This window comes from Sorex araneus, chromosome 5 (genome assembly GCF_027595985.1).
Source record: "Sorex araneus isolate mSorAra2 chromosome 5, mSorAra2.pri, whole genome shotgun sequence".
Taxonomy (NCBI): domain Eukaryota; kingdom Metazoa; phylum Chordata; class Mammalia; order Eulipotyphla; family Soricidae; genus Sorex; species Sorex araneus.
This window is the reverse complement of record NC_073306.1, coordinates 144415911-144440301: the sequence shown is the minus strand read 5'-3', so window position 1 is coordinate 144440301 and position 24391 is coordinate 144415911. Positions and strand designations below refer to the sequence as shown.

Sequence of the window (24391 nt, the reverse complement as noted above, 5' to 3'; positions counted from 1 at the left end):
CAACATGCCTCTCTCCATGGCAGGTGGGTGGGGCCAACAGAGCCAGCTCAGAGCGCCCTTTACGTTCCATGGCTGCAGAGTGTGAGTCCTGAGCTCAGGGTTTGCAGGCGGGAGGCTGCCCGTCACACCCTGCACTGCACACCACACTGGAGCTGGGCATGAGCACTGCTTGAGAGGGACTCTCCCCCCAAATAAAAGTTTCTGAGAAGTTATTTTCTAACTTGTTATGACTATTGCTATCTTACTGAGTGTGGGTGGCGGTAGACCCACACAGCAGGCCTGTCATTACTCTTTTTTCTTTCGACCTCACTGGGCTATGCTCAGGTATTACTCCTGGTGGGGATCAGGGGAACGTATGGGATGTCAGGGTCGAACTCGGGCCTCCATGAAAGCTTCCTCCCCCTGTACTGTCTCCAGCCCACCATCCTTATCCAATGGACAAAGAAGCAACCTAGTTAAATACGGTCTCCGTTTATCAACAAGGCCTGTGACCTGTTCACTTTGAAGGTGGTGACTTGACATTTAAAATGCTAGGGTTGGGCTCGAGTGACAGCACAGCGGGTAGGGCGTTTGCCTTGCACGCGGCCGACCCGGGTTCGAATCCCAGCATCCCATATGGTCCCCTGAGCACCGCCAGGGATAATTCCTGAGTGCATGAGCCAGGTGTGACCCCCTGTGCATTGCCAGGTATGACTCAAAAAAAGAAAAAAAAAAAATAACAAAAAAAAACCAGCCAGGGCTGGAGAGTAGGACAGCAGGTAGGGTGCTTGCCTCACACGCGACTGACTAGGTTCAAACACCAGCACCCCATATAGTCCCCCCAGTCTTGCCAGGAGTGATAGGACTGATCCCTGAGTGCACTGGGTGTGGCTCCCAACAAAAGTAAGTAAAAGAAAGGACACCCCAAATCTCCAGCGGTCCTGACATGAAACACTGACAAACCTCCCAGTGCTCTGAGAAACACTGGTGGAAGCCAGAAAGCAGGGCCGTGGGGAAGAGAGAAGGCGAAGTTGCTTCCTGGAGAGCAGAGGCGCAGAGCCCGAGACTGCTCTGATTTCTCTTGCACCAGCATTGCGGCCAGGAGAAAGCCCAGAGACAGGGCCCATGGGGTCCCTGCTATTCCCCACCATGCAGGTGCCCGCTCGGGGCTGCCCGCTCTGCCTACAGGGAGAGCGGTGCCTACCCCGAGGGCAGGGACAGTCCCACCTACCTGGGCCAGAGAAAGGAGAGCCCACTTCACCAGCTCCATTCTAACTGAGCCCTGTCACGACGTGCCCACGTGCGTGTGTAAGCGTGCTGGCCCGCGGGCACACAGCAGCACCCAGGACCCCCCGGAGGAAAGGGCACTTACAGATCGCACCACTTCGCTGATGAGGATGACAGGCGTCTTTCTGCCTGAACTGGAGGGCAGGATCCAGCGACTGTACAACTCCAGCAGGAACTGTGAACAGGAGTGGATATCCACCCCGGCGCGGTGCTTCCTGCAGGAGGTGAGAGGGGAGGCCCTAAGAGGGTCACTTCAACAGGACCCAGACAAGCAAGAGCGGAGCAGTGTGAACGAAGGGAGAGAAGGCGGCGGAACCTGGAATTCACTGGGGACGTCGGTGGCGAGGCTGGTGCAGGTGTGTCTGCCTCCTCCTCCTCGTCGTCGCCCCACTCCTCCGCTCGCAGGGGCGTGATGTTGTTCCCCAGCCACATGGAGTGGATGGACACCTGGGAGAAAGACAGTCAGCCTGTGAGGCCGGGCCCAGACACAGAGCAGCCCCCGAGCAGGTCCTTCTGGAGACGACCCAGACAGATTCCTGTTCAAAACTGGACTTGGGGTGAATGCCCTTTCCTTAATTATCTAAGAAAGTGTCTCCAAAGCAGACGGGGTGGCGTGAGTGCTCTGGAGCATGGGGAGGAACTAGGGTCACTGTGGCACCGGCCCCCACAGGGACAAGTAGGAACATGTCCTGTATTTGGGTGGCATCTTCCCACAGAGGTGCTGAGCCCCTAAGCCCATGAGACTCCAACACCCCCAATGTCTCCCAGATGCAGTGGCAGCCCCCTAGGAGCCCTCAACGTGACCATGGGGCAGGGGACAGGCTGGCACTCCCAGCATAAAGTGACCGTCAGGCAGTGCGCTGGTACTCCCAGAGCAGAGGAGAGGCCTGCCGGCTTCTTACCTCCGGCCTCCTAGCCCTGGCAAATCCCAGGGCCACCCGGGCTGACATGGGGTGGTCAGTTCTCCACAGAAGGCAAAGAATGGGGTGTCATGTGCCTACAGAGGACACTGTGTGGGGAGGAGGGATAGAGGGGAACGTGCACGGAGGGTCTGACTGTGAAAGGCAGAGCAGAGGAGCAGGAGGTGCAGGCTGTCCCCTCAGAACTCCAGGGGACATGGGGGAATGGCCACCAGAGCAAGGCCGGCTGCTGTCGGGGAGATAGGCCACTGCTCCCCCAATGCACGATGCTCTCCTCCCGGCGCGGCCCACCTGGCCCAGCTGGTAGCTCATGTCGCCCAGCTCCCGCTCAGGGTTGGTTTGCAGCAGCAGCTTGTCGTGGCTGATGAGGACACCTGTAAGGGGCGACAGTGCCAGTGTCACTGGCTGGTGCCAACCATCAGCCCTCAGAATGTGCACAAACACAGGAGCACTTCCATGGGGAACCTTCTAGATGTCTATACACATGGGGGCTGATGACTCCTCGAAACTTACCAACCCCAAACGTTCTGGTTTAAAACAACTCAATCAACAAACACCAAGCGCATCAGAACTCTCCCCACTTTGCTTTTGTCTTGGGGTCACCCCAGCAATGCTCAGGGCTTATATCTGACTCTGTGCTCCGGGTCATTTGTGGCATCATTTGGAGCATCAAACCGGAGTCAGCTACGTGTAAGGCCAGTACTTTAACCTCTGGACCCCAGGCCCCCACTCCCGCCTTTAGCACAGGGACACCTCTCCAGGCCCATGTTGGGCTGGGTGCTGACTTGCACATGGGAGGGGACAGGGCACCTGGCAACACAGTGGGCAGTCGGGGCAGAGGGCAGGGGTCACACTGGGCCTGGCCTCGGGCTGCCGGTGCCGTCAGGGAAAGATGGGCTCAGCACTGTGGTCTGGGAGCCCAGAGAGGGCCGCTCCGCAGAGGCACCTGTAGTGGCTGCAGACAGAGAAGGAACAGGGTCCCACGCCTGGTACAGGTGATGGGTGGCGATGTTCTCTCTCTTTGAAACCATTGCCTGAATTTCTTGCTCTATGATTCCTCGGATGACGCTCAGCTTTCTCCCAAACCTGAAACCCGAACACAGGTTTAAGAATACTCTGCTGCTCTCAAAAGAGGAAACCTCCTGCTTGGTCTGGGGGCACAGGTAACGGGGGTTCTCCCTGGGTCCTCATGCAGGCAGCTTCCTGGGCCAGGAAGTGCCTTCTGGTCACCAGCCTCCCCACATGGCGCCTCGTGCTGGTAGCTTGGGGCCCCCAGAAGGGCTGAGGAGCAGTGGCGTTCCCTCCCCATGCCGGGCCATGGCAAACCTGGTATCGAGGGCTTTGAGGGGCTTGCTCCGAGGCTGCTGCTCCAAGCAGCTCACAGCAGGGTTGCCGGCCACGGGGACAGTCATGGCGCTCAGCACCAGGGAGCTGATGGCCTGCACAGCCAGGACATTGATCTGGGTCCTCTCCGTGTCCTCCTGCATGAACGCAAACAATACCAAGTCACAAGCAGCACTGGCACACAGAAGCGCCTGCAGGGAGGGCAGTGAGCACACCCTCTCCATGCAGGGACCCCCCCATAATTCTACACTCGCCACTCGAGGAAGGGCCGCACGGGCCAGGCTGCCAGCAAGCTCTGCACTGCCCAAACTAAGGCAGGTTGCAGGACTGTGTCCCTCGGTCACTCTGAGGCGTGCTCAGTAGTGACCTCCCGGTGTGTCACATCCCTGTAAGAGTCCGGAGGCATGGATGCTGGGCGCAGTGAGGCCCTCGCTCAGCGCAGAGCTCAGGGACTCTTCGCAGGAGTCCTGCTTCCCTTCTGGGTCAGGTGCGCTGGTGGACACACGCCAGTCCTGCTCGAGGACAGTTTCTTCTTTATTGGTTTTTGGACCACACATGGCTGTGCTCAGGACTCACTCCTGGCACTGCTTGGGGGACCCATGTGGTCCATAGCCAAGACAAGAGCCCTAACTGCTGGTTCTCAGGGCCTACCTCTGGCTGGGGGTCTGAGGGGTCACTCCTGGTAGTGCTCATGGAATCATGTGGTGCCAGGCCACTGAGTCATCTTCTAGGTCCCCAAATTGATAAAGGTTTCTTTCCCCCTTTGTGCCTGGTGATGCTCATGGGCTACTCCCTGCTTTGATAATTGCTCCAGGGGTTGCTCCTGGCACTGAAAAGAGACCCTCCAGTGCTGGGGACTAAATAGGTGGGTGCATGCGAGGCAGGCCAGCACACTGAACTCTCTCCAGCCTTGTACACCCACTTCATCTATGAAGAGATGCATAAAAGCTTCTTGGGCCACACTGGGTCACAAGTAGAAAAACTACGAAGCTTGTGCTTGATAGCATAGTCTACACCAGTATTTCCCCAGTTGGTGAGAACCCCTTCTGGGGGGTGCTGGAACAATCCAGTGGCAGCCTCAGAGACGTTAGGGAACACTTGGTTCTTAAAGAAGCTAAGTTTTCTAGGGGCACCAAATCACGTTATTTGCAATGGGGCAGTGCGTCACCAAGTTTGGGCTAGACCCGAGTTTCCCATCTGGGGCGCTGAGAAGAGCCAGGCTGGGAAGGAGGAGGGGCCCTGGCCGACTCAGCGTGGGGAGTCTCAGTTCTAGCACCCACAGTCTTACTTCCGGCGGGCTTTCTTCCTGCTCCAGCACGAGTGGCTGTGTCACCAGCACCCCAAGAAGGGTGGCCCACGTCTCCTCGAACTGCGTCCGGCTGGTCCACCCTAGGAAAGCCAACACCTGGTGAGAGAGTCCACTTTCCAGATAGAGTGCTGGGCCATGGCAGTGGCCCTGCAGCCCTCAGACAAGCAGTGCTGGATGTGGCCACGAGACTGCCGTCAGCTGGTGCAGAGGCCCAACCTGGGAAGGGGCAGGGCCGGGCGGCCCACGCAGGGGGAGGCTACACAGGCACACTGAGCCTGGGAAGGGGCAGGGCCGGGCGGCCCGGGCAGGGGGAGGCTACACAGGCACACTGAGCCTGGGAAGGGGCAGGGTCGGGCGGCCCGGGCAGGAGGGCGAGGCTACACAGGCACACTGAGCCTTGGAAGGGGCAGGGCCGGGCGGCCCGGGCAGGGGGAGGCTACCTAGCGTGTTGATGCGGTAGATGAAGCCCTTGAGGACTTCCTTTTCCTGCAGGAATTCCACGGGGATCTCAGGGTATACTGTGCCGAAGTCCCCGCCTGGTCTCGGTGACCAGCCGAGCTTCCACACCTGAGGGCATGACAGAAAGGCTGTGAGCTCCTGGGGCTCAGTGTGCCCAAAGTGAACCCCAGTGGCCCTCACCCCGCTGTGGGCAGGAAGTGGTGCCACCTGTGCCCAAGTCTTTCCTCCAGGGAGTCGGCCTGCCAAGGCTGGCCGGTATGAGCAAGGGGAAACGCCCATGGGAGGACCCCCGTCCTGTCCTGCCTTAGAGAGACTGCCTGCGCCCCAGAGCCACTGCCCAGAGCAAGGCACCTCGTGGGACAGGAGCCTGAGGCCACACACCGGCACTCTGGCCATCAGCAGGAGGCAGCTACAGACTCCAGACCCGGAACCTCCCGGGGCCCTGGCCCAGGAAGCCTCAGGTTGCTGTCTTCTCACCAGCGGGGGGACACGTGTGTAGCTGTTGACGAGGGGCAGGCGCGCCAGGCTGACCACGATGTTCCTAAGCACGGGTGTGAGGAAGGCCGGCACGCCGCTGCTCCTGTGATGGCCCAGGGCTAGCACCGACGGCAGGGACTCCACCATTTCCGCAACCATCACACAGGCCGTGGACACGTACTCAGGGGCTAGGCAAACAGCACGGTCAAGTGCAGCCTGAGTGACCTGGCGGCCCTCTGCCCCCGCAGCTGTGCAGCCCCCCACTCTGGCTGCCCTCCTGCCTGCCCATGCCTAGCACAGCACTCCCGCCCATGTGGCGACAGTGGTGTAGGGACCCCGAGAGTTCCCAAGGCCAGGGCTTTGAGGGGGCCCTGCAGAGCAGGGCTGGCACACAAGCTGCATCCTGTCACTGTGGTGGTGGAGAGGTGCGGGTGCCAGGCAATGCTGATTGAAGGGCAATGTTCAGGGTCGTGCAAGGACTTTATCTATGGCCCGTGAAACTCAAAACCAGGCAGTTTCCTAACAGAGGACTTTGTCATTTGTGTGTATGTTTATCGAGTCACGCCTAGTGGTGCTCAGGGCTCACTTCTGCTCTCTGCTCAGCGATCACTCCTGGAGGGGGTTGGGGGGACGCTATGGGGTGCCAGGGATGGAAACGTATTATAGCTGTGTGCAAGGCAAGCATCTTACCTGCGACAATCTCTCTGGCCCCATGATTTCTGACCCAATTTAAGGAATCAAGTCCCATGCCAAGAGAATCTGTCAATTTTAATGACATTTATGGGACAATCTTGCAAACCTTGTCATCCTAGTGAAGTAATAAGTCAAAAAATAAAAAAACGAAACAAAAAACAAACAAAAAAACCCAGCTTCTGCTCTGGCCAGGATGAGCTGAAGCACCTAGGGTGTGCGTAGCAAGGAGCTGAGTTATCACCAACCTAAGCCATATACCTGGAGGCAGGGGCCCACTCTCTGTGCCAGTCCTGACTTTTCCAGGCAAAGAAAGTGACCTGTGACTAAGTGGTTGCACCTCTGAACACGCCTGGTGCCTGCCTGGAGGGGTGAGCAGCAGATGAAGCTCCTCTGACCATCCTTTCGAAGTTTGGAACCGAGAGGCAGAGAGTGGGGAGCCGGGCTCAGGAAGCAACCAGAATCCTGAAACCATGAGGCCATGGACATGGGGGGCCCTCCGCGGAGGAGCTGGTCGATCGCATGGCTGCCTCTGGGCGGCTCCACAGCGCTGAGGCGGGAGAGGGAAGCGGACGCAGAGCGCAGCAGGACCCGCCGCACAGAGCAGCACAAAGACCCAGGCCCACAGGTCCGTGCCCTGACTCAGCAACTCTTCTCAGCGCTGAACACACACCAGCCAGTCAGTGCCCCCAGACAGCTCAGGATGTCCAGCTGGGCCTCTGCCATTCCCATCCTCAGTAAAGAGTAGGGGGCCGGAACCTGACCCCCAGACACCCAAAGAATCCTTGGCCAGAGGTCTTGCAAATGTGCCAAGCGAGAAGCAAGTGCTGAAGACTCGCTTGTGCTGTGTAGGGTGGGTTCAAATGGGCGGCTGATGGGATTTGCATTTCCTTTTATTTGGGCAGTGCCAGAGATGACTGTTTGGTTTGTGTTTTGTGTTCTGGGGTCACACAAGAGCTCAGTGGCTACTCCTGACTCTGAGAGGTCTGCTTGGAGATGGTTCCCAGCCATACGTGGAGGACCATGCAGTGCTGGGGAACCACCCAGCCTCCTGCAGAAGCCTGTGCTCAGCCCCGGTGTCCCCTTTCATCGAAAGAGCAGGGATTTGCCCCTGAAACTCTAGCTGGGCAAGCTAGCTGCGTCTGCACACAGCCCCTGTCTACAGCGCGGCACAAGGTCCCAAGAACAAGGACGCGAGGACGCCCCCAGGCACCTGTGATGGTAAGGAGCAGGAGAGCAACCCCCAGGAAGAAGCCCACTGGGTACAAGCCAGCAGAGCAGGGCTGAGTGTGCCAAGAAGCTGCACATGGAGCGGGCGGGGATCAGACCATGCCAAGCCCCCGGGGCCGAGCCTCACACAGCGTCCGTGACCTTGACTCTCGGGCCCTTATTCACCACATGCTCAGACTCTCTGGAACAAATCATAGCCCAAACGAGGCAAGGACCACCAGGGACTGAAACTTACTCTGTGCATTTGAACCAACTTCGTTTCTGGCAGTCTGTGGAATGTCGGTCCTCTCGGGACTCAGCAGCTGATCTCCAGGCTGAACCACAACTAGGGCACAGACAGAACAAAGAGGTTTCCAAGCCTGCCACTGTTCCTCGCCAGTGGCACCCAGGTCCTATAAGGTCTAGATTTCTGGAGCACTGCTTCCGGACACGGCCCAAGGAGGGGCCCGAGCTTGGCCCGAACTTGGCCCGCCTGCCTTGAGGAGCTGGACTCTGCATCTGCCGCTTGCTGTGGACCAACCTCCAACTCAGCCCCAGGACTCTACTAGATGCCTGGTGATGCACCGCAGCTAAAAGCACCCCCACCCCCAGAAGGAGGGCTCTGAAAAATCACTTGAGTCTCGGTTTTCAAGTTGCCACAAATGCACAGATGCAAACAATTCAAACAATGAAACTTCAACCATCACCCTATAATGTTTAATTCAGAAACACAAAACTTCAAAACACTCTTGAACATATAAACTATAATGTGCAATTTAAATCCCATGGCTCGTGCCTCTTGTTGAGGACAGTGTCCCCAGAAGTCACTTGACAGTATTAGTATCACAGTGCAGGACAGAGAGCAGCCCTCAGACACTGCAGAAGGCAGTGAACAGAACTGGACTCAGTCACCGTCACTCAGGGCCAAAACACAGATCGGTCACTAGAATGAGAGGCCAGAAGGACCTCAAGCTAGAAATACTTTTTCCCCCTTTGGCTTTGGGGCCACACCCAGCAGAGAGCAGGCTTATTCCTGGCTCTGTGCTCAGGGTTCACTCCAGGTGGGGCTCAGGGACTCTAGGGGGTGCTGGGAACTGAACCTGGGCTGGCTGCATGTAGGCAAGCGCCTTCCCTGCTGTACCTAACCTACTGCTCAGAAAATGTGCACACAAGCAAGTTTAAGTCAACTTCTCGTGCAGACGCCAGGATGAGGGAGAGAGGCCCATCCGGCAAGGACTCACTGGCTTCCAGGAGGCAGCGGATGCAGTGGATGAGGGAACAGGCGTGGGTGACCATGTCCGGGGAGGAGAACACGCTCCACAGGCCAGGCAGCTGCAGGGCCAGGCAGCAGCAGTCCAGGCCAGCCTGCAAGTCCAGGCTCAGCGGGATGTGCTCGTGCACCAAGTGCCAGGCCAGTGCCTACAGGGGAAGGTCAGGTGACAGGTGCTCCTGGGGAGATCTGCTGGGCCACCAGCCCACCCTCATCCCAATGCTCTTCCTTATGCACTAGGGGCCCCCGGAGGCTCTGAGTCAGCCTTAACTGCCCCTTCCTAGGGGTGAAGCAGGTGAGTAAGTGCAGCACTTGGCCTCAGGTGGGGGGCACTGGACAGAGGGGTGTTCCGCGAGTAGCAGGTTCGTGAGTGCAGAGAACACTGCTGACACTGGGCACATATGTGTTCCTGTCTTCGCCTTACTCTGCCACTGAACCTCTCGGGTGGGCCTGGAAGTGAGCGCTCATTGGTCCTGAGCACTGGGCTGGGCCACCTCTCGATGCAAGTCAGAACACGAGACAGTGCACCGGGAGTACACACTTGTGGAAAAGGTTGCAATGCCCAAGCTTTCTGCCCAGCTAAAATTGGAGTAACGTTTCCCCGATTCTCTTCCAAGCAGCTCAATTAGATCCAAATGGTATCTATGGTGCTTTTCTCCCTTTTCTCCCTCTCTCTTGCTTTGTTTTAGGGCCACACTTGATGGTGATCAGAGCTGACTCCTGGCTCTGTGCTCAGGGATCATTCTGGTGGCTCGGGGGACCATATGGGATGCTTGAGATTCAACCTGTGTTGGCTAAGTGCAAGGCAAGTGCCCTATAAGCTGTACTGTCACTCAGGCCCTCCCTGGGAACACTTTAGCCCAAGGGTCTTAGAATCCAGGAAAGATGCACTTAGAATCCAGGAAAGTCTGTGTGTGTGGCAACTCCGCCTACCTCCAGCACCATCACCACAAACTTCACGGTATCACCCTCCTTCTCTGGGGGAAGGTGCAAACGGCCAGGCAGCTTGGAAGTGGCCAGCAGGTACTGAGCCAGTGCACGTGCCAGAGTGGTCAGAGAGCGGTAGAGTGCAGCATCCCCTGCAACAAGGACCTTGTGGGCAGGTGGACTTGCAACTGAGACCCCCAGGGGTGCCCGTCCACAGCGGCCCTGGCAGCCCAGCAACCCCAGCGTCGCTCAGGGCTCTACCAACACTGGCTCTGCAGGGGCCTGAGGGTGGCAGAGCACAGAGGGCTGAGTTTTAACCCCCAACAGACTACCTCCCAAGCAGCACACTGTCACATCCCAGAACCCCCAGGGCACTGTGGGGTGTGGTATGAACACAACAACTTATCCTCTAATTACCAAACAGGTCGTCTAATTTGTTCCAGTAAGCAGTGGGCTCCGCAGGCAGGAATGGCTGGAAAACTTGGTGGACAGCAGGAAGCTGCTGGACCATGCTGGCCACGCGGTCCAGAGTCACCATTTGAGCTGCTTCAAACAGGGGGCTCTTCTGGCCCCCAGAAATTTCACGCAGGCCCAGGCCTAGGCAGGGGGCGAGCAGGCTGAGGTTGAACTCCTGAATCAGGGCATTAGAGTCAATAACAAACAGGTTTAAACGGGGTAAGAAAACCCAAGAGACAGCCGAACACCAAGGCCTCTGTGTTGACGCGGTTACCAGAGCACAAGTGAGGTGCATGCCTACGAATGAGGGGACCTGAGCTCCATCTGAACACTGCATGGCCCCGAGCATGGCCTGGCTGCACCGGGTGTCGGACAGGAGAGTGGTGTCGCTGAGGAACGGTCTCCTAGAGCAGAGCCGGGGGAGGGCTCCTCTCTCTGGAGGCTGCCATCTTTTGAGGCAGCATGCTGGTGGTGGCTCCCCTCAGTGCCCTGTGCCTGGGCGGTCCTCAGCTCCCGGCACCATCCCCCCAGTCTGGCCTACTCATTTATTTTATTTTATTTTATTTTTGCTTTTTGGGTCACACCCTGTGATGCACAGGGGTTACTCCTGGTTCTACACTCAGGAATTACTCCTGGCGGTGCTCAGGGGACCATATGGGATGCTGGGATTCAAACCCGGGTCGGCCGCGTGCAAGGCAAACGCCCTACCCACTGTGCTATCGCTCCAGCCCCCATACTCATTTATTTTAAACGGAATCACCTTAAGATATGTAAATCACAAAGTTGTTCATGACTGAGTTTGTCACACAACTGTTCCAACAACTGTTCCAATACCATTTCTTCAGCGGTATACATTCCCAGCCACCAATGTCTCCAGCTTTCTTCCCACCCATATCCCTCATCCTTCAGCATGCCTCTATGCAGACACCACCTCTCTCCTCTCCCAATCTGTCTCCATCCCTCTCCCTCTCTCTCCCTCCCTCCCTTTTAGGCAGTATGGTTTGCAATACTGATACTGAAAGGGTATCACTTTACCACCTTTCAGCACCCAGTTCCTGTCCAGAGTGATCATTCCCACCTATCATGATTCCTTCTCTGTCCTAAGTTGGGCTACTAATTTTATTTGGGTTTTGGGGTGAGGGGGGATCCTGAGCAATGCTCAGGGCTGGTAGTTCAACGTCAGGGCCCAGGATGTGGTGCTGCTTGTGCCCCGCAGCCCTGGGGATCCCCCGGGTCGGGTTGCTCTGGCACTGTTCAGGGCCCTTTTAGTCCTCAGGCACCCCGATGGCTAAGCCAGCTCCCTGGCCGCCCCACGGCTCCAGTTAAGGAGGAAGCAGACACCACCAGCACGCACACACCTACCGGGTCCATCATGAATGCACTCAGGTCCCCAGCGGGGATGTGATTCACCAGCTCCGCCCCTTCCAGCAGGGCAGAATCGGACCTGGTCCAGCATTGGGATTGAACCAGACGGATGTACCAGTCCTGGAAAGAAACAGTGGTAAGGGACTGGCGGGCAGGCCATTCCAGGGGTGCCACTGCTGAGGACGTGGCTTCTACCCAATCGTTGTCATGGTCCCCAGACACGCTGCTGTCTTCAGTCTGTCTCCCCCCATGTCCTGAAGGCAGCAGGTACCCTCTGTCCCCTGCTCTGCTCTCTCCTGGTGGCATGCAGGGGTCTCCGGCTCCCTCAGCTTTGCTAATTACTCCAGAGCTCTACCCTGGCTCCTGTTTCCATTCAACTCTTGGGTGCCACTCTGGGAGCCAGGCAAAGAGGCTCTGGGGGTGGAAGCACCAAGGGCAGCAGGCAGCTGCGCACGGGCGAGGGCTATCCCTGGGGCCACGTGACCAGGTGCTTAAGGTCAGGACTCGGGAAGCTGCAGTCCCCCACTTTTCTACTCAATTCCCAGCCGCCCTTGCCCTCTCACTTAACACCCCACTGTGCCAGTGTCTGGGGCTGAGCTGCAAGAGGTGACCTTGCCCGCTGCCAGCAGTGAGAGTACTACACACACAGGGGAACCTAGGCATCACCAGGTCGTACCCAGCACCGTCAGGGCCCTCTGCAGGAGATGAACCTCCATGTGTCACCCTCATTTGTGCCCTGCACACACCTGGGTTTGTGTGTCACAGCAGACAGACGACACTGACCTTGTCTGGATTTATCATTTCCAGTGCCAGGGGCCCATCCCCGTCCAGCGGGTGGGACGTGAGCGGAGGCGTGGGGCCATGGGAGCCGGGGGCGGAGGTGAGGCGAAGCCTGTCTAGCAGGGAGTAGAGCCGCTGGTGTCTGTAGGGAGGCGAGGCGGTCAGCATGCTGCCTCCGGGAGGACAGATGGGCACTGCCCAAAGCCAGAAGCAAAGTGTGGAAACTCTCTCGGCACCCTCGCTCCCCCACACTCATGCTTAGGCCTGTGTGCCGGAACCGCCACAAGTGATGCCGGTGAAGGCTGCCCCAAAATCTCAGATAGCACCAAGAGCTGATACCGACACCAGGGCTGGGCCCAGATGAGGAGCAGTCTGAGCCTGGGCTCTACAGACAGACAGACTGATGGACACCACACTGCAAAGAGGCACAGCAGATCGTCCAAACGCACAGACCTCCAAGTTAATTTCCCAATGAGACAAGCTATGCTTATTCCATGAAAGAATTACCTCAACTGGCACAAGATATTTCGAATCTTCCCCATCTGGGTGGAATACTAAGTCTAGGGTCAAAAATAACAACTTGACCTCCCACCATCTGCTTGAGAGCGAAACTCCCGCCGCCAGTCCAGCACCCTCCGCCCACTGTGTCACACCCGCCCGTCGACAGCAACACAGCTCTAAAAGGCCACTGCGCACCGCCGACGTTCTCTCTCCCACAGTCCACCCACCCGGGAAGTCAGGTGAGACGTCTCTGAATTTAGTCCACAGTGCCAGAAATAGACTCGTGTGTAAGCAGGCAGGACTGCCACCACAGGCTGCTAAAGGCGCCGAAAACGTAACCGGGTGATGAATAGCCGTGAGGAGACCAAATCTGAACGAGACTCAGTTCATTCTTGTCTGCCAAATACCAGGTAACATCTTCCCGGCTGGCTCACTCACGCTCCGGAAAAGACTGTGCTAGGTGTGTTGGTGACATGGTGGCAGCATACTGCTACCGTAGGGGGGACGGAAACCGCCTCTGGGCTGCTGCAGGCTTACCTCTGAGCCAGCCCGCTGCTCTGAAGGTGCTCCTGGATGCGGCGCAGCTCCTCCGCCGGCAGCTGGGCTGCGCTGCTCTACAGGGACAAGAGTGACCCGGGAGCTGGGACACACATAGGCCCATCTGTCCATCTGAAAGGGGAGCCCACCGAGGAGCTGGCCCTGCCGCAGCTTTGCTCTTTTTTGGCTTGGGGGCCGGACTCGGCAATGCTCAGGGATTACTCCTGGCTCTGTGCTCAGGAGTCACTCCTGGTAGGACTTGAGGGACCTATGAAGTGCTGGGGAATGACCCTGGGTTGGACACATGCAAGGCAAGTGCCCGATATCCTACTGCTCTGGCCCCTGGTCCCGCCACGCCTTCCGCACCAGCTGCAAAGGGCTTCCGGTACCTGTAAATTGGCAGCCAGGAGCATTTCGACCCGGCGACAAGCCAAGGTGTCGACCATGCGCGCCAGCACGCGGAGCGGTGTGCTCAGCAGCTTGTCCACATAGAGCGTGAGCACGGCGCCCGACTGGCTGAGGTGGATCCCCTCCAGGCACTGCAGTGTCTTCTTCAGGGTGGCGGGCTGATGGGGCGGGAGGGGAGGGTGAGAGCAGGGAGTGGCCCCAGGGCTCGACTCTCCCACACCCGGCGGAGGGACTCACGGCCGACAGGTTGTCACAGCGAGACTGGATGGCCTGGATGAAGAGGCCACTGGCGGCAGAGTTGCGGTGGACGGCGCTGATGAAGTCCTGCACAGGCGGCTCGTGGGACAAGCTGATCAGGTCCTGGATGTGGTTCACAATGAGCCAGGTCAAGTGCTCAGAGTCATGCAGGTTCTGACACTGAGGGGAGAGTCGGGGCTCACTCGGGCGAAGGCCATAGGCAGGGCCCAACTCCTGTCCTCCCTGAAACAGCTTGGCCGCACACCTAGGCCTCTGGCGGCACCGCCTCCGCCTGGCACTGTGGCCACGGCTACTTGAAGTCAGCCTCCAGTAGGAAACGGGCCACAGCAGCCGGCTCCCAGCCTGGCCAGACTAGAGGGGGGGTCACTGGATACCAGCCAAGGCCCATCTGGGCAGGGCAGCCCTGAAGGCTGCAGCTGGGCACACAGGGGCCACTCTGGGCCAGGCCAGTAGGAAGCAAGATTCCCTTCACCATCACAGCGGGAAAAGCTCTGAACCGAAAACGGGGCCAGGTTAGAGTGAAGGAAGCTGTCTCACAGGAGTCAGGAAAGAGAATATGGGGCTGGAGTGACAGGATAGCAGGGAGGGTGTTTGCCTTGCACATATGACCCAGGTTTGATCCCTGGCATCCCAGGTGGTTCCTGAGCACGGCCAGGAGTAATTCCTGAGTTTAGAGCCCAGAGTAAGCCCTGAGCTTGCTAAGTGTGCCCCCCCGACCCCCTCAAAAGAAAAGAAAACATTAAATGTCCATTCAAAAAATACCTATTGCATTCATTCACATGCCTCCCAGGCAGAAACTGCAAAATGTGATTGCTCCTCTGACACCTGGTTCATGAAGACTATTCTCCACACGAGGCAACCGGAGAATATGAAATCAGCATAGGGGGCAGGGACTGGTTCAGTGGGACAGCACATATCCACCACATGGGAGCCCTGAATTCAAGCTCTAGTACCACATGGCCCCCTGAAGACCACCACTGGGAATGACCCCTATAAAACTAACTTCTCTCTCTCACATACACACGCTAGAGAGATGAATCATGGGAATTGAAAGGACTGCCTTGCATGCAGCTGATCCAGGTTAATCCCCAGCACCCTGACTGATCCCTGAACTCTGCTGGTTGTGCTCAAAACCAAAACAAGACGGAGCTGGAGCAATAGCACAGCAGGTAGGGCATTTGCCTTGCACCCGGCCGACCAGGGTTCGATTCCCAGCATCCCACATGGTCCCCTGAGAACCACCAGGAGTAATTCCTGAGTGCATGAGCCAGGAGTAACCCCTGTGCATCGCCGGGTGTGACCCAAAAAGCAAAAAAAAAAAAAAAAAAAAAAAAGACAAAAACAAAACTTTTCTGTGTTTATGTGAAAATCAGTATTAAAAAGAATTTACTAGTAAATTCTTTCATCCATTTACTAAGGATGAAAGAAGACAGTAAAACTAGTTTATTTTCCTTTTTGGTTTTTGGGTCATACTCGGCTCTGCACCATTGATGGCTCCTGACTCAAGGGACTGTATGAAGTGCCAGGGACTCAACGCTGCTTGATGACATTCGAGGCACGGGGTCTGCTGTACTACTGCTCCAGAACCGAAAACTATTTCAGTATCAAGAAATGTGAAGCTACTTAGGAAAAACAAAGTCATGACATTTGCTTATACATGGATGGACCTGGAGAGTATCATGCTGAGAAACAAGGCTGAGGGAGAGGGACAGACACAACCATCACACTCATTTGTGAGATATACAAAACATAGTATGAACATAATACCCACACATAGTAGAAGTGAGGGCCAGGAGCACTGATCCGTAATAGGAAGCTGCCACAAGTTGTGGGGGAGGGCAGTTAGGACAGAGAAGGCACCACTATGACAAAGATATTGGAAATGATCATTCTGGACAAGAAGTGAGTGCTGAAAGTAAAGTGATATATGCCTTTCAGTAACAGTATTGCAAAGCAGTGTCTAAAGGGGGTGGGTGTGAGGAGACAGAGTCAGGGGGAGAGAGAGAAGTGCCTGCCACATAGGCAGAGGTGGATGGGGGAGAACTGAACGCAGGAACTGTACACTGGTGAAAGGATGGGTGCTGGAACATTATATGACTGAAACCCAATCATGAGCAACTTTTTAACTTGTGTACCTCATAGTGATTTAATTAAAAAAAAAAAAAAAGGAACGTGAGGCCACAAATGAGTATTAGTAAGTTGCTATCACAACAGAAACATCACATTTGGTTCAAGTAAAAGAAGCCTAACTCCTTTTCTGATGCTAAGTATATAACAGATATAAAAAATATTGTCAACTAACCACAGTAAAATTGGAATAATATAGCAAAGCGCTGGAAAAAAATGGCTTAGTAATGTTTTGCTACATGGTTGATTTATATCTCTGAGACCATATTTGTAGCATAGAAATACATATGTTTTCATTAAGTTATTAGCAGCTTCTGTTCTTGCAGTGCCAGGGATCAAACCCAGGACTTCGTTCATGCCAGTGTTCTACCGCTAAGCTGCATCCTAGGCAGCCCTGAAAACTACATGTACTGGGGCCGGAGATCTAGGACAGCGGGCAGGGAGCTTGCCTTACATGTGGTCCACCCAGGTCGACTCCGCACCCCATGCAGTCCCCTGAGCACGGTCAGGAGTAATCCCTGGCCAGAGCACAGAGCCAGAAATAAGCCCTGAGTACATGATACGGTCCAAAAGTAAACGAACGAAAAGCAAGTGTTTATGCTTGAATTTGGGGGTGGGGGGTGAAGGCCTTCACACTAGTGCTGGGGGCCAGCCAGGCTATACCCAGTGGTGCTTAAGAAGTCAGACAGTGCCAGGGGTCTAACCCTGGGCCCAGTGTGTGGCAGGATGAACTCCAACCCTTTGAACTATTGCCCTGCCCCACTTTCTACAGTTAGGGAAAACGAATAGCTGAATCCTCTTGAAAGTTACCTTTGAAAGACAGAATTATAGGAGACTTTCTTACTTTTAAAAAAATCTACATGCTTTCAGTAAAATTTTTAGGTCACACACGGAAATTTTATGGTCAGAAAGTTTTATGCTCAAAAACTGCCAGGAACGATCTCTGAGCACAGAGCCAGAAGCTCTGAGTACCACTGGGTATGGTCCCCAAACAAAAACAAAACAAAACTGAGAAGAATGGTCTTTGGGGCCAGGAAGACCTGGATGGCGGAACACATGCATAGCTTGTACCAAGCCCTGAGTCTGATTCCTGGCACTGCATGGCTCCCCCAATACTAGGAAATGTAGCCCCTAAGAATAGTAATTATGGGTTGAAAACTTTGTTTTGCTTGTGTCTGATTCCTGGCACATGAAGGTCTCCCAAGTACTACTAGGCGCTACTCTGAGCACTGAGCCGTGAATAGGTCCTAAGCACCACTGGGTATGGTTCAGACATGGGGGTGAGGGGGTGGTTGGGACGTGGGTGGAGAGAAACGGGCTCGATGATAGTGACAGGTGTGGTACTGGAGTGAGTACACATGAAAAGTAAATCCTGGGACTTCAAGAGAACAGCTTAAAATGTTAATTTGAAAAAAACAAAAGATGGAGAAGACAATTGTGGTCAAACCAGCAGTGAGCCACAAAGCCCTTCACCTTGGGTGTGTGGGCCCCTATGTCAGTGCCCTGGGCTCAACTGAGGCGGCCTCTCAACACCTGGATCAGCAGGCGTGTGGGACCACCATGCCACCGATGGGAATGGCTGTGCCCATTTCAAGACGTGGGTCTCCGGGTGCCAGCCCCTCCACTGCATCATGCGGACACTCACGACGTAATCGCAGAAGAGGATGAGCGCGCCTCTCCGCACAATCTCCCGGTTGCACATGCCCAGCCTGGCTGCAGAGTCAGCATCCTCCTCCTCTCCAGACAGCTGCGGACTGAGCGTTTTCGTGCTGGACAGACTACGTCTTCTAGAAGGAAAAGAGTGGTATGGACACCATTTCTGGGATGCTCAGGGCTCTGTGACTGGAGCTGGCAGGCATGTGTTAGTTATTCCTGGCCCTCCATTCCCGAGCTGGGACCAAGTGCGTGCGAGCTGCAGCGAGGCGCCCGAGCTTCCTCCCTGCCCTGCGGGCCCAGGGGACAGTGGCGAGACACACGTTTCTTTCAGGGGGTCCCCATGTGAGGCACCAGCTGCTATCAGAGCCCTGCGTCCACCTTGCTTTTCCTCGGGAGAGATCCCTGAAGACTTGATCCCCGAAGTCTGGTTACAGCACTGACTACAGGGTCGCCTTTGCCTTTGGCTGTGAGCGTGGAGATGCCCCCAAGGTGATGGTGCCCTCCCCTAATTACCTCAGGGTTATAGTGCCCAGGAGGAAACTGCTTTAGAGGTGCGATCGGTGACTGGCAGAACTATAGCTGGCCCGCACCTAATGAACAAAGGGCCACAGGAGCCATTCTGCCCCCATGAAGCTCTTCACTGGCTGAGGGCAAATCTTCTGGCACAGTAACACTGCATGAGAACACCTGATCCAGCAGGAGCGCCTGAACTCAGACAAGGTGTCAAGGTCCAGGGTGGGCTACCAGGGCACATCCTGAGAAAGTGACGCCTTCTCCCTGCCTGGGCCACCACGGGGTCTGCAAACCATGACGGGTGCCCGCCGGCACTCCCATCCGCCCCTCAGCATATTCCTCTTCAAGAGCGGGACCCAGTTTTGATGGGCCTCCGACATGCCACGATGTCCGTCCTTCTAACCGCAGGGAGCTTGACGCCCTGGAAGGGTCTATTCTCCTAGTGTTCCGTTTTATCTTTATGGAACTTAAATACAGATAGGTTGTAGTATCCAATAATTACCTCAAGCAAAATGCTACGAAGAGGAAAATGATGGGCAGATGCGTGCCTGGATCTGATCCCCACCATAAGGGGTGGGGGGGAGAACAAATCATTAATAAAAAGGGAATGAGTCATGCAGAGTGATTAATACAGCAGGTAAAGTGCTTGTCTTACATGCGGCCCACCCAGATTCCATCTCCAGCACCCTAGATGGTCCCTCAGGCCCCACCAGGAGTGATCCCTGAGTACAGAGTAAGGAATAAGTCCTGAGCACTGCCAAGATTGACCCAAAAACCAAAACCAAAAGAAAGTGAAAAAAAGAAGTGGGAGCTGGAGAGATGGTACAGCAGGGCGGGTGCTGCCTTTCATGCAGTAGACCTGGGTTCAATCCTCAGCACCCCATATGGTCCCCCGAGCACCCCAGGAGTAACCCCTGAGCATCGCCAGGTGTGACCCAAAAAGCAAAATAAATAAAAGTACCCACAAAAGTAAATAAAGCCATGCTGGAAAGCATTCCTAATCTGCAGGCAGCAGAACGTTTACTGGACTCAACATGACAGGATGAAAGGGAAGGGAAAAAAAGAAGCCCCAAAACCCCAAATCTCCTAGATTCACAAAAATTTGAAATGTCAAGAATCTGCTAAGAGACTGAGGAGATGGTTCAATGGAACGGGCATGTGCTTGCACACAGGAGGTCTGGGTGTGATTTAGGACTACACTATCCTGGAACATCAAGATTCGAGCAGTCCCATAGCAGCACTGTGTGTGACCAGAAAGGAGAGAAGCCATTATGGCTCGTGCAAGCGCGGGGCCGTGGGTCAGATCCCTGGCCACCCACGAATCATGCATGATCCTGGCAGCACAAAGTGTGTGATGTCTGCTGTACCATAACAAACGTGTGCGAGCCCAGCAGGAGTGGATACCAGCACCCGGTCCAATGTGGCGATCTCTCATCACCTCGCCAACAGCATGAGAAGGGAAGGCGTACAAGGGTCTGGGGCCACACTCAGGCCTCCTCAAGGTTCTGTGCCAGGGTTAGCTCTGCCAGGACTCTGTCGGGGGGCTGTGGGGACCTGCATCGGGCACGTTACAAGGCAAATGCCTCAACCCTGTGCTACCTCTCTGGAGACACTCCGGGCCCTCCCCACGACAGAACTCATGTCAAGATTAATAGTTTGGTGCTGCACGAAGGTCAGCACTGAAGGCACTCACAGCCCAGGATGCAGGCTTGTCAGTGTCGGAATAGCACTGTCTGGTGGGAAACACACACACACACACACACACACACACACACACACACACACACACACACACGAGGCAGCACGGTACCTGCCGAGCACAGGAGGCCCTGGGGAGGATCCCGGGCACAGGCACCAAGATCTAATTATTGATAAGAATATTAGTGGAAATTGCAAACAAACTAGGAAAAGAATAGAAAAACCAAGGACAACAAAAAGATGACATTTCACTAAAGATGTCAGGCTACTAAAACGAAGAAAATCACTACTTTGGTGACAGCTGGATAATGGAGAGACAAATTCGTCATGAAATAGATCCTTTCCTTGAGTCTAATAATATCTCTGGAGAAGTTTGTGCCAAAAATACATGGAGAAAGGGCAAGTTCAAGCTCCTACCCGGCAGCTGTGCCAGGCTCGGGAGGCCTGACCGGCCAAGATCGGAAGGAGGCACCTGGGAGCCCCCTCGAGGCAATGCACCCTGATGAAAGGCCCTGGGTGGCTGCGTGTCCACACGGAAGAGGGTCTAGTGGCCCAGCGTGAGCTCCTTACACTGAGGAGAACTCAGGATTGGGAACGCAACAGTACTGTGGCCCAGAGTGTGAGGCAGACAAATTAGCTGTCAGTGGCAGCTGGGCTGCAGTGGACAGTGAGTCTATAGGGCCAAACCAGGAGGCCTTCCTGGAGGAAGGAACCACCAATCAAGAACAGATGGACATTCCTAACATCAGAGCGAAAGCGGGAAGCTGGTGGTCCAGTCTGGAGCCGTCATAAATTGATAGTCACTTGAGCCAAGGCCACTGCTGCGGTCAGGAACCGGGCAGGGCGGTGCACACCCTCCCCTCGGCCCGCAAGCCTCTGCTTCTGAGCATCTCCCAGAGCCTCTTCCCCCACAACCTTTGTGGCCCCACTTCACTTTGGAAACTTTCAATGCAGCACAGAAGCTGACAGAGTAATCCAGTGAGGAGCAAGGGACAGTCTTGGCCAGCCTCGGCTGCCTGCTGTGCTCACGACCCAGGACCCAGACACCAAGTGCTCTGCACACACCCTGCAAGTACCAAGGAGAATTCATCTGATGAGACAGCAGGTTCTGATACCCAGAACCCCCAATCCTAACCCCTCTCTCCTACAGCTGCTGCGCCTCAGACACAGAGCCGAGCCGCGCTCTTGGCTCTTAACAAAGGAAGCAGCCTCTAGGCCATGCTGGCTCTGCAGAACTGGGGTGTGTTTCCCCAAGAACGGGCGAGTCTGTCTGTTCCTGGTCAGGCCGACACAAGCTCCCATGGCCTCCTGAGTCCATGAACCTAGTCAGGCTGGCTGGCTACCTGCTGAGAGGAGAAGGGAGGAAAAGAAGATGAAAGGAAGAGAAGGGAGGAGGAGCAAGGACAAAGAGAAGGGGGAGGAGGAGGAGCTGGAGGAGGTGGGAGGAAAGGTAGGGAAGAGAGGAGAAACTGCAGGGAAGAAGGAAGAGCTACAGGGAGGAGGGAAGAGCTGCAAGGAGGGGAAGGAGGGAGGAGCTGCAGGGATGGGGAGGAGAGGAACTGCAAGGGTGGAAGGAGAACTGCAGGGAGGAAGAGGGAGGAGTTGCAGGGAGGAAGAGGGAGGAGTTACATGGAGGAGGGAGGAGCAGCAGGGAGGGGAAGAAGCAGCTAAAGGGAAGAGAGAAGGAAGGAGCTGCAGGAAGGGGGAGGAGGAGGAGTTGCAGAGAGGAAGGAGGAGTTACATGGAAGAGAAGAGAAAGAAGCTGAAGAGAGGGGGAAGGGGATCTGCAGGGCGGGGGAGGGAGGTGCTATAGGGTGGGGGAAGAGGGAGGAACTTCAGGGAGGAGAGGAGCTATAGGAAGGGGAAGGAGGAGGAGCTACAGGGTGTGGGCGGGAGGAGCTGCATCGGGGAGGAGCAGCAGCAGCAGAAGGGAGAACTGGGTGACAGAGAAACCCTCTCAAGGTCCATCTACCCCCAGCTCACGAGTGACCCCAACTCCCGTGAAAGACAGAAGAGGTGCTCAGACGCTGCAGTAGTCTCAGTCCTGCACGGACTTGAGGAGACTCTGGGTAAGGGCCAGAAGGCAGTGCTCACAGCAGGGCAGGCTCCCGGAGGCCCTTAGCACGCGGCCACTGCACTGAGCATGCAGGCTGCCTAGCACCTGGCATGTGAGGGTGCAAACAGTGCCAGTGGCCCCGAGCCCAAAGCTCATGGCCAGGCTTTGCATGATGGCCTGGTCACATGGGACCCCGGCCTCAGAAGCCGGTGCCCGCTCCCCGAGTCTGCTCCCCTGCTGGCTCCCTTGCTTTCCAGGAAGACCACTCTGAGGTCTGGGCCTCAAGGCTGCTCCCACCACACAGGTGCGAATGTTGGGTGAGAAGAGCCTGGACACCAGGTCCAAGCCTGACAACATTCTGCAAGAAGAGAGGTCACCCCCGGTCAGACGCTTCGTAAGTCTTTTGAATGATAAAAATAAAACAAAAAAAAAATCACACAAAGCTTAGAAATGTCGTTAGTAATTCCCTCACGGTCTAAGAATAACCAGAATCACATTCAACTGGTAACGAAGTTAAGGCATTGCGACATGCGTGGGTCTGGAGCCACTGAAGAACCAGTCCTGGCGGGGGACACGGCAGGACACACGATGGGTGTCCAGGGCGCAGTGTGGAGTCTGGGAAGGAAAGTGGCTACAGCGGAACCTCCCGGGGCGCGTCAGGAACGGGAACTGCTCTGCTGGCCCCCCGCCCCCAGCCCGTATGTGGGGTCGTACTTGGGGGTCTGCTGCACCTCCGCCCACCAGCGGTAGTCCGTGTGGCTGACGAGCAGCAGCACCTGGCACCACAGCAGCACGAGCGCTGGGTGTGTGGGCGCCATGGAGCGCACATGCGCCTTCAGACTCTCCAGCCCATAGAAGCTGCCGTCAGCAGCCTCGGCCGTGAAGAGGCGTGTGGCAGCTGCTGTGATCCTCCGGAACATTCCTAGAAACAAAGCAAGAAAACCCGATTGGGAGATGTCGCCGGCTGCCTGCTGAGCAGCTCTCTGCAGCCGGACCTATGGAACACACTTGTCTTTCCTTTGCTTTTTGTTTTGTTTTGGTTTCTGGGCAATTCCCACCAGTGTTCAGGGCTTACTTCTGGCTCTGCAGTTGGGGATCACTCCCAGTGGAGCGTGGGGAACCGTGTGGAGCCGGGGGTCAAACCCTTAATCCCTGTCCTGCCCGCCAGCCTTCTCTTCTCTGCTGCACCCTGGAGCGGCCAGGAACAAGCGCCTGCATACTCCTGCCCCTGCCTGCCGGTTGCCAGAGGCTTGGGGGCTTCAGAGTCCCGAGAGCCTCCCCCGCGCAGTGCTGGTGGGCACACCTTCATGAGAGGGAGGTGGGCAAGAGGCCCAGCATGAACAGATGGCCTGAGCCACAGCCAGTGTCTCCGGAGGGGTCCCACCTCTGTCCGGCACAGCCACAGGTGGGGAGAAGGAAGGAGCCCATGAACTCAGGGCTGTTCTAGCCCCTCCACCCGGCCCCAGCCTGGCCCCAGCTCCACACAGCCGGCGCCCTCACCCCACCCTGGCTTCACTGCAGGAAGTCAGTGATCCCCACTATACCTTCAACATCTCCCCAGCCAGAAACGAATAGGGGCAGGGCTGGCCACAACACTACAGGCTGCTCCAGATGCTGCCCTCTGGCACTGCCCCCAGGACTCAGGGCAGTGGGCATGGGGATGTGGAAGGTGACAGGCAGCCTCGGAAGCTCCCGCATAGCATGTGGGGACGGGCTCGGGCTGTATGGGAACGGGGTGAAGAACAGCGGCTGCCCCAGAGAAGCGCCGAGTAGGTGATGGGCAATGGGGCAGCCCCTGTGGGTCTCTTGGGCACTGGCAGGGCCAGCAGAGAAGCGCACACAATGTGCCAATGCTCCTGCATGCCCGACCTTGGTGCCAGATGCAAGACCAAAGCCTGGCTCTGCAGGGCTGTGCACTGTGGCCCCTGGGCTTATTGCCCCCAGAGAACCCTGCCCCTGCCCCCGCCGGCAGAGGGTGTGAGTGGTAAGCAGGTGTGTGTGTGTGTGTGTGTGGGGGGTGAGCATAGCCCCAGCACGGGCGGGAGGGGGTGTGTGGGGGGCAGGAATATGGCCCCAACAGGGGCAGAAGGGTGTACGTGGGTGGGGGAAGGAAGGGGAGTGTGGCCCAAGCATGGGCGGGAGGATATGTGTGTGTGTGTGTGTGT

General features: G+C 56.3%; 1 protein-coding gene across 4 annotated transcripts in view; it reads right to left on the bottom strand.

Annotated features, from left to right (window-relative positions):
- Positions 1–24391, bottom strand: part of HTT (huntingtin) — a 107619-nt gene that overhangs the window by 6160 nt on the left and 77068 nt on the right. For 3 of the 4 annotated variants that reach the window (XM_055140448.1, XM_055140449.1, XM_055140451.1), the window contains 19 exons: positions 22941–23148; positions 17949–18090; positions 14156–14335; positions 13900–14076; positions 13511–13587; positions 12476–12614; positions 11690–11812; positions 10289–10502; positions 9878–10023; positions 8916–9093; positions 7931–8020; positions 5776–5963; positions 5280–5406; positions 4819–4919; positions 3513–3667; positions 3133–3272; positions 2478–2560; positions 1583–1713; positions 1352–1481 (listed from right to left, as the gene is read on the bottom strand). In XM_055140448.1, the coding sequence (XP_054996423.1) occupies positions 1352–1481; positions 1583–1713; positions 2478–2560; positions 3133–3272; positions 3513–3667; positions 4819–4919; positions 5280–5406; positions 5776–5963; positions 7931–8020; positions 8916–9093; positions 9878–10023; positions 10289–10502; positions 11690–11812; positions 12476–12614; positions 13511–13587; positions 13900–14076; positions 14156–14335; positions 17949–18090; positions 22941–23148 (2729 nt within the window). The remainder of the gene's footprint in view (positions 1–1351; positions 1482–1582; positions 1714–2477; positions 2561–3132; positions 3273–3512; positions 3668–4818; positions 4920–5279; positions 5407–5775; positions 5964–7930; positions 8021–8915; positions 9094–9877; positions 10024–10288; positions 10503–11689; positions 11813–12475; positions 12615–13510; positions 13588–13899; positions 14077–14155; positions 14336–17948; positions 18091–22940; positions 23149–24391) is intronic. The other variant, XM_055140450.1, reaches the window with a different exon arrangement.